The following is an 8,980-nucleotide window of genomic DNA, read 5'->3' on the forward strand; positions in this document are numbered from 1 at the left end:
GTGGTGGGTTCAATCATTCTTCTAATTAGGTGAAGAACGATCCTTTGAGTCTAATATAACAACAATAATGCGTGCATTACGAATATTGATTATTATTCTGTTCCTTGTTCGCTTTCGTTCATTGAATTCTATGTACTACTGTTACTTGTTACTGGACGACAAACACAAAAGAAATATTCACGTCAAATTTAATTGAATTTGGGGACTATGAGAATCCGCTTCCTGAATTATTATAAACCAACCAGTCAGATTCACATTTTACCCAACTCTTCGCTGTATAGCCTGAAGCCAATAATTGAGAGAACTCTTAATACTACATAATACTACATACAGGAATTTTCATATGAGATTATTTGGAATACGAAATCAAACCAGATTCTAAGCCAACAAATTAGAATTCATTTATCAACATATTTTTTTCTTCCATTTGAACTAATTTCGATCATTCTTTTAGCTACTTTGATCGGCGCAATTACCGTGACTCGCCAGTAATAAATCTTTAGTTAGAAAGAGCATAAATTAAACTTTGTTCTATGTTATGGCACACATTCTCCTTCAATTCTATTTGAAGATTGTTTCTGTCTAAAATAAAAATTCTTTTATTCGATCGATTACCAATATATTCTCTTGTTCTGTACTTTTTTTTTGTCAATTGAATTGAATCTATTACATTTTTGTTCATATGGAAATGAATCGGAATTAATAAGGAGTTAGTCAATGATGCTCGAACATGTACTTATTCTAAGTGCCTATTTTTTTTTTTTTACATTAATTTAATTTTTTTTCTTTTGATTTTAATGGTAAAGTAGTCGGTGAAGTGGGTAAGTAATTCTGGGCTCTGCCTTTTATTTTTCTTGGACCTAATTATTTTTATTCCCATAAAATAATAATTTTCGCTGTCTCATTTAATACTGAGTTGTTGAACCCTCCTTTCTACCATCATTTAATTATTTTTCCAAAAAAGTCAACCTCACTTTTTTTTTTCTCATTTAATTTTTCATATTTTTTCTTCCACATTAATTTTCATTATATTACTGTAATTACATATTATAGCTTCCGATTTAATTTAATTTAAATAAAAAATGATATATTTTATCTTAATTTAAAAAAAAAAATGGTCTAAGGAATTGCTACATATTTTCTTTGAAAAAAAGCCATAATAATTCTTTTTGGTTGGCTTTTGGGCCCACCTCCAACTCACATACCTCTTCCTAGCCCCCCTACAATTAGCCAGAATTATTTAATATCCATCATACATTTATGTGGAGGAATATAATTTATTATTTTTTAATTAACCTCCATATTGAAAAAAAATCTTAAATTATATAAAATAACCACGAACGTTTTAATAATGTTTTTGAATTTTGAAAAAAAAATCACCTACAAATTCCTTCTCTTCCGTTCTAATGGACTTGGATTAACATTAGCCCATTTATTCAAGCCCACTGGGCTCTTGGGTTCTGGTTTTCCTTAAGCCCATTTCCACTCTGCACGGATTCGACTCATAAGCTTGAAGATACACTCTCATCAAGGATGTGCCAAAGCTTCAACAAATGCCTCCTTGAGAAGTGGATTAGAAGAAGCAACTCTCGTTGCTGTGATATCAAATTCTGTACCAGATCTGACGCAAAAACCAGTAGGTAAAACCCCAAAACAGACAAACAAGCAAGTTTTTCAGCTCTGAAGAAAGCAAACCATAGCATGAAAAGAAATTCCGTGTGATTACTTACGGATCATAGACCAATCCTCCAGCTTCCGTGACAATCACAGCGCCAGCAGCCACGTCCCAAGGACCTCCATAGCCATTTATATAAAATAGATCGATTCTTCCACACGCAATGTCACAGAGACTTAATGCACATGATCCACTTATCCTAAGAGATCTCGCCTACAAGCATAATAGATAGAGACTGATGATAATAAACCAAAGCCATTTTGATTGAACTAAGATGTCAAATTTCAAATGAGCTTAAAAATGCACCTTAAAGAGAAGCCTATTGATTCTGCCAGTAGTAGCATCTATATACGATTTGTCACGTGTCGCTGCAATCTGTTCATCCAGCATTCAACAGTTACGATTGGTTTTTCGTGTTATTCAAATTTGTTTATTAAAAACCATACGTGATTTAACCCTGTTTTCACTCTTTAATTTGAAGTGTGCTATAAGATCTTGATTTGAATGCTGACTTTTACCTCAATTGCCAGAAGAGATTTCATTAGTTCATCTTGGGAGGATACTGCAATATGTAGAAATTCATTTAAGAATTTGATGTGATGTGACAAAACTAACCATGTAACAGCCCAACTCCTCGCCGATATTATTGTCATCTTGGACTTTCTCTTTCAAGCTTCTTCTCTAAGTTTTTAAAACGCATATGCTAAGAAGAGGTTTCCATTCCCTTATAAAGAATGTTTTGCTCTCCTCCCCTCCCTAACCGATGTGGGATCTCACAATCCACCCCCTTCGAGACCCAGCGTTCTTGCTCGCACTTATTCCTCTCTCCAATCAATGTGAGATCTCACAATAGTTGGGGAGGAAAACGAAACATTCTATATAAAGGTGTGTAAACCTTGACATAACGGACGTGTTTTAAAAATCCTGAGGGGAAGTCCGAGAGGGAAAACCCAAAGAAGACAATATCTGCTAGCCATGGATTGGGCTACTACGAACCATGCCTAGTGCCTAGTATTTTTGCTTGAACGGTAGAACTTAAAAGATCACATGAACTCACCTTTAATGGCTTTCCCATTGAGATACGCCCCTTGTCCACGAATGCCAGTAAAAAGCTACACATGATACAGACACGATTGAATAGAACTATAATTGACTTTGGCCGATAAAAGCTGATAAGATAGCCAATATTAGAAGTACAAAGATCAAATCAAAATAAGTGTAAAATTTCAGATATTCTAAAGCAGAATCCAAACTATACTGTTCTAACAGTCATACACATTTCCTCACCTCATCAATGATTGGATTGAATACAACACCAACTGTTGGAACTTTGCCAATAGTTAAACCAATTGAGACACAAACAAAGGGAAACCTGACAATTTTTTGAAAGTTATTGAGATTTTTATAAACAAGAAATAAGATTGGATAACCACAGAGTATGTAGATAAATTAGCACCCGTGAACAAAGTTAGTAGTTCCATCGATGGGATCTACTATCCATGTGGGCTCGTCAGTCAGCTCCACAGCACCATAAGCAGCTGTAGTTTCTTCACCAATAAACTAAAACAATGAACGATTGAACCAAATAAGGTCACAGTCCAGTCAAGATTATAGGGCTTTCCCATGAAGAAACTGACTAAAAGTCTACCTTGTGCGATGGAAAGCGCTGCTTGAGATGACCAAATACAAGATCTTCACAAGCTTTGTCAGTTTCAGTGACCAAATCCACCTGTATTCCAAGACAAAACATAGTAGAATCCATAAACAAAAAACGGATTCAAATTCGACACTGATAATGACGACAATAAAGCGGTACCTCTCCTTTGTGTACGACATGTTTGGTTAAGTAGAATTTCTCACGAATCAACTACAAGAAACGAAATAAAATTAAAATCTGAGAAAAACCAAAATCAACAGTAAAAATTGATTTGGAAAGCGAAACGAATACACGATCGTAAGCGAGAACAAAGACTGACCTGACCGGCTTTCTTGGCAGCATCGACAGCAGCGGCAAGGAACTCTTGAAGCGAATCTAAAATCAGACGATTTTTTGTTTGCAGAAATGATTAGAACGGGAGATTAGGGTTCATAATATAGAAATGAAATAGGAAAATTGAGAAATTGCGAGGCGATATCAATAAGAGAAATGAGGGATTCATTAGCCTACCCACCATTATCAGACATTGTTGGTTACTGGGATAGGGATGGAGGGAGTTGAAAAATGGTATCAGAAAAGTAGAATCTTGTCATCCGTTCGTCTGATCCATGTTGCCCAAGTAGCTTAGACCCTAAGCACACTCATTTATTTATGGCTTCAATAAAAAATAAAAAAATAAAAACATGTTAATTACTACTATTTTAATTTTGATTTAAAAAGGGACTTGAAATTGGACGGTTGGATTTCTATGGGGATGAACTTGAACTGCAAAGTGAAGAGATCAGGGCCGTACAGCTGTATAAACCATGTTCGATACAGTGAAGTTACGGTGTAACTGGTGCACCAGAGCATTATCGGCTTCTAAATAGGAAAGTGTTATTACCATCTGCAGAAATTTCGCAGTGGTTGGTGGTGACGACTCCGACGTGAACTACTTCAATTTTCTTCCCCTTTCATTCTTCACGTTCTCTCCCACCTTCGCCGATCGCCGATCGCCGCCCGCTGTACCTGCCTTCTATCTATTTATGTGCTCCGGCTTTTCACGTTGATCGGCCTTTTGTTTTACTTGGTGGTGGTGGCCCACCTTCAATGTCTATCGCCGAATTTCCTGCCACCGTCGAACGGGTCTACATCAACAGCGGTACTGCCGACGCCGAACACTGCCAGCTTAATCGCCACAACTCTCAGGGTCACCGTCATCCTTGCGTCTCGTCCAAGCGCAAGTTAGATGACTATGCTGCCAGTCTTGACGACGAGGACGAGGACGAGGACGCTCAGTTGTTTGACTTAATTTCTATCAGAATGAAGAAAGACGAAACGAGTGCGATCGACTCCTCTTTTGACGGCCGGTTGGGTGAAGGAACTAGCTCCGACTTTGAGTATCGGGGTTTTGATGATTCCTCGACCTCTATGGCGGCAGAAACCTCACCAAAGCCCATTCTCTTTCCGCACGAGTTGCAATTTTTTGTCAGAACGATGTCCGTCGGGAATACTATGGTAATGCTCGCCAATACTAACGATTCAGTGATATCGCTTCATGAGCGGATACAAGCTATTACGCGCATACCAGTTTTTGAGCAGAGGTTGATATATAGGGGAAGGCAACTCCAGCACGAACAGTCACTACGCGAGTGTTCGATACAGAACAATGCCGAGCTGCAATTAGTTGGTCGCATGAGGAGCACGGAGCATCCGAAAGCTTGGCAGATTGTTGACGACATGGTTTCATTGGTTCTACGACTTTATAGGGGGGAGGTTGTGTTTTCTGCTTCGGAAATTCTCACTACCTTGATGACCGATTTCTTAAGTTTGGCTACGCAAACGGACTTAGATCCGGCAATGAAGCAACTCCAGGTTTTCTTGTCCCTTTCTGCCCCAGCAGCGCTAGTGATGCTTTATTTGTCTCCGATTAAGGGAAATACAGATTGTGCTGATAATTTGATTAAGCATTTCATGGATTTGCTTTGTCATTCAGTTCCCAAATCGTTAAAAAAGTGCTGTGCGATTATAGTATTAGAATTTTGTAATTTGCTTAGGAGAGATACTCCGGAGGACGGTTTATATGTTTTATGCCGCAGTACACTGGGCTCATTGTTGGAAACTGATGGCAATAGTCGCGGGATGAGATGCTTAGAAAGTGTTTGGGGACCCATCAAAACGCCCGAGCTTTTTCCGTTTGTTAATGAACTGGCCAATAAATTGTCCATCGACTTATCCTCAAGCATACGGTCTCCCACAATTGCAGGGCCTTCTGTGACTGATATTAGTGATTTTACAGCATTTTTACTTCCTTTACGCAATGCAATTCCAGAGAAATTGAGTTTTCATGGCTCCAAGAATGTGCCACTGGATAGGGGAGGCTTTAGGGATTCTTCATATGGAGAAGAGGGTGAATTTCTTCATAATATATATCTTAGTTTGTTGAAACAGATGGATTTATGTCTTCAAGGAATGGAAGCTTTCTTGACCGATAAAGGAAAGGGGAACTGTGTAATCCCCTACATAGGATGGTCTCAGTATCTTCCAATTCTAAAAGAATTGAATGACATCTCCCTTCTTTTCCAGGGTCTTAAAGAAGAATTTTGGGCAATCATGAGGCCAAGGAAATCTTCTATTTGTGAGCTCATTATTAGATTTGCAAAGCGAGCTGATGATTATTCGTGGATTCTTTGCCACAAGGATGTAATAAATTCTGAATCTAGAAGACATCTGTCAATGCTTATGTTTCCTGAGCCAACAGAGGATTATGAGGAACTGCAGGAAATGCTGATTGATAGGTCCCAATTATTGGAAGAATCTTTTGAGTACATCACAAATGCGAGTGTTGAGGCTCTACGCCATGGACTATTTGTGCTATTCAAAAATGAGGAGGCTACGGGCCCTGGTGTCTTGCGAGAGTGGTTTTTGCTGGTCTGCAAGGCTATTTTTAACCCACAAAATGCCCTTTTTGTTGCATGTCCTAATGATCGAAGAAGGTTCTTTCCCAACCCTGGTGAGCTTACTGACGTGTTCCTTTGATAGTAGTTTTTATTTGATACTTGTTCTTCTGAATGTAAACAAGTAACCATGATTATGAATAGAAGTTGCCTAAATGTTTTTCACTTTTAATAAAGTTACAGTACTTCTTACCCATACACCAAGTGGGGAACCTCCCACGCAGGTTGCTTTTGGATTTCATTTTGCATGAATAAATAGAAGTGATGCTATTTAGTTGATTTTGCTAGGTAGGGCTGGTAGACCAAGTGCATATTAAACTGATACTTTCAACCATACCAGTGGACTCTGTAGGTTAATCGTTCATTTGGTAAATAAAGAAAATTATTAAAGTTTTCCATGATGCATCATTAAGTATATTCCTCATGAATTGTGTGCACGAGCAAGTTCTAATGTCATTCACTGCTTTTTAAAAAAATTTAATTGAAGTGAGTATTTGATTGCACTCAGCTTGCTTTTAGCTTTTCTGTCACTGCATCTATGGCAACATTTAATCGCAATATAATTTTGGAGGAAGATGAGTTGGTAGGCGAAGTGAGGCAAAACAATGATTTAGGGACAGATTTTATTAGTTTTGGTGGCTGTGAGATCTGAAATCAGATTCTCAGGCACTGTTCACATGGTGGAAAGGGCATAAATTACAAAAACTAAACGACTGAAATTTTGCCTCATGTAACTCATGAATCCCCCTTTTTAGATTCAAGTTAGTAAATCTCAAACTAAATAGTTTATGTGGGAAAGTTGTTGGATCTTAGGTATAGTGATTACTTATTAACTTGGTTGAAAGGTTTTTTTTTTTTTTTTTTGGAGAAGAGATTGGACGATTTCATTCCAAAAGATCAAAGATACTGCCAAAGGCAAGTAAATTATCTAACTCCTTCCAATGAAAGATATCAAAAGATCAAATTGATTGAAAGGTTTGACTGTGCAAAGAGTGAAAGATGTGAAACTCTATGAGTGAAAACCATTCATTTTTTAGATTCTGTTGAGGAGGTGAAAAAGAGATCTGCCACTTGGAAAAGGAGCTTCTTTTCGTACAGTAGTAGACTGATTCTCATTCATTCGGTGAGTGGTATCCCTCCCTATTTTTTATTTTTTTATTTTTCCTCTCTTTAGAGCCCTTATTCTATCTGTGACACCGTCGAGAAACTTATGTCGGATATTTTATGGGAAGGAGTTTAAAAGGGGAGAAGCACACAAATGGTGAATTTTTAGGTTGTGGGAAACCTAACTTGCAACAAACCGTTGCTGACCAAATGGCCCTGGCATTTCCTTGATGAGTATAATATTCTTTGGCAAAGGATTATTGTGAGTAACAACGGTCAATTTGTTTGAATGAGTAATGGGTGGGATTAAAGGTACTTGTAGAAGTTCTTAGAAAGATATTTCTTATATGCTTCCTTCCTTTTTGGATATGATTCAATGTTATGTGGGTAATGAGAAGGAATGTACTTGTGGGAGGATAAGTGGTTGTGGGATAGATCCTTTTGCTCTACATTTTCCCATTTATATCATATGTTCTCTGTAAAAAATTGTTTCGTGTCTAATATTTTATTCCCTCATGGAGCTTTAACTCTTTGTTGTTTGGTTTCCTTTGTTTGTTATCTGATCATTGGAGAGTTTGAGCTTAGGCCATGGAGAGGGATATTCACTCTTGATGTCCTAACCCCATTGGTGTTTTTTCTTCCTATTCGTTTTTTTAGCATTTGTTGAACCCTTCTTTGTTAAGGTTTGATTGGCGAGTCTATTTTTTTGGTTATGTGGAAGGTGAAAATTCCAAGTAGGGTTTAATTCTTTGTTTGGAGGTCATCCACGGAAGGGTAATACCTTTGATTGGCTTTCAAGAAAGATGCCTTTTTGGCTGGGCCTGTTTATTGCATTCTTTGTCAGAAGGCAGAGGAAGATCTTGTTCATTGTGTAGTTGCGACTATACTTGGATGGTATGGAGTCTCTTTTTCGATGTGTTCAACATTTAGCTTGCCAAACACAAAGGCCTTGGGGAGATGATTGAAAAGTTTCTTCTTTATCCACCTTTTTGAGGGGGCGGAGATTTTTGCAATAGGGGGAGTTTGAGCTTTGTTATGGAGTTTGTGAGGTTAGAGAAATAATAGAACTTTTAGAGGGTTGTAGACAAATCCTAGTGATGTTTGACCCCTTGTCATTGAAATGGTCTTTTTTTTAATGGCTAAAAACATCATATCATGTACTACTATCAGCTCGATTAAGCCAAAAGTTCTTCAAGAGAAATATTTTCTAGAACAGACCATTTGGATAGAAAAACTCACCAACAAAAAGGGCATTGTTGCTGAAATCTCTCTGCTTCATGGAAATGGTGTTCTTAATGAGCTCTTTATTCCACTGGGCGAAGAACGAAAAGGTTGGACAAGTTTCTTCAACCTTCAACCTCATTGAAACTACCTTCCATCGCCCACCGAAAACCCGACCAACAAGCAAATTTTAATCAACCTCATAATAGAAAGGAAGACCACAATCGCCTTATCTGACTCACACAACCCTTGTTTACTACTAAAAAAACTGCCTCTCGATCCTTGCTTATACAAAACTCTTCAATAATCCTGATTACCCCACTATATCTTGGTGTAAATTCTCCAATACTTTTGCTTCCTATAATCATAAATCCCTCATTCCCCCCC

The 8,980-nt window shown here is 37.8% G+C and overlaps 2 protein-coding genes across 3 annotated transcripts in view; one reads left to right on the top strand and one right to left on the bottom strand.

Moving 5' to 3' along the window:
- Positions 1 to 1,396: 1,396 nt before the first annotated feature.
- LOC111478849 (inositol monophosphatase 1-like) lies at positions 1,397 to 3,987 on the bottom strand. Of its 2 annotated transcripts, none has more exons than XM_023123348.1 (11): positions 3,847 to 3,987; positions 3,652 to 3,707; positions 3,492 to 3,542; positions 3,324 to 3,404; positions 3,132 to 3,235; positions 2,963 to 3,047; positions 2,733 to 2,787; positions 2,194 to 2,237; positions 1,982 to 2,050; positions 1,731 to 1,888; positions 1,397 to 1,621 (listed from the first exon to the last, which is right to left on the bottom strand). In XM_023123348.1, exons 1-11 carry the CDS (start codon positions 3,857 to 3,859, stop codon positions 1,528 to 1,530), a joined length of 810 nt encoding a protein of 269 aa, XP_022979116.1. In that variant the 5' UTR covers positions 3,860 to 3,987; the 3' UTR covers positions 1,397 to 1,527. The 2 variants fall into 2 exon arrangements, with proteins under 2 accessions (XP_022979116.1, XP_022979117.1); XM_023123349.1 differs by having other exon boundaries at positions 3,843 to 3,981.
- A 229-nt stretch (positions 3,988 to 4,216) lies between these two features.
- The window catches only part of LOC111478848 (E3 ubiquitin-protein ligase UPL5-like), a 7,306-nt gene continuing 2,542 nt past the window's right edge, over positions 4,217 to 8,980 (top strand). The window contains exon 1 of the mRNA XM_023123347.1: positions 4,217 to 6,324. Coding sequence (XP_022979115.1) covers positions 4,422 to 6,324 — 1,903 coding nt within the window. The 5' untranslated portion in view covers positions 4,217 to 4,421. The remainder of the gene's footprint in view (positions 6,325 to 8,980) is intronic.

This window comes from Cucurbita maxima, unplaced genomic scaffold (assembly GCF_002738345.1).
Source record: "Cucurbita maxima cultivar Rimu unplaced genomic scaffold, Cmax_1.0 Cma_Scf00004, whole genome shotgun sequence".
NCBI classification, from domain to species: Eukaryota; Viridiplantae; Streptophyta; class Magnoliopsida; order Cucurbitales; family Cucurbitaceae; genus Cucurbita; species Cucurbita maxima.

Excerpts from the sequence above, each read along its gene's own strand:
- LOC111478849 (XM_023123348.1), bottom strand. Across the intron at positions 1,889-1,981 it reads TCAATAGGCTTCTCTTTAAG|GCGAGATCTCTTAGGATAAG; the intron begins GTGCATTTTTAA and ends TTATGCTTGTAG. Across the intron at positions 1,622-1,730 it reads GGAGGATTGGTCTATGATCC|ATCTGGTACAGAATTTGATA; the intron begins GTAAGTAATCAC and ends TTTTTGCGTCAG.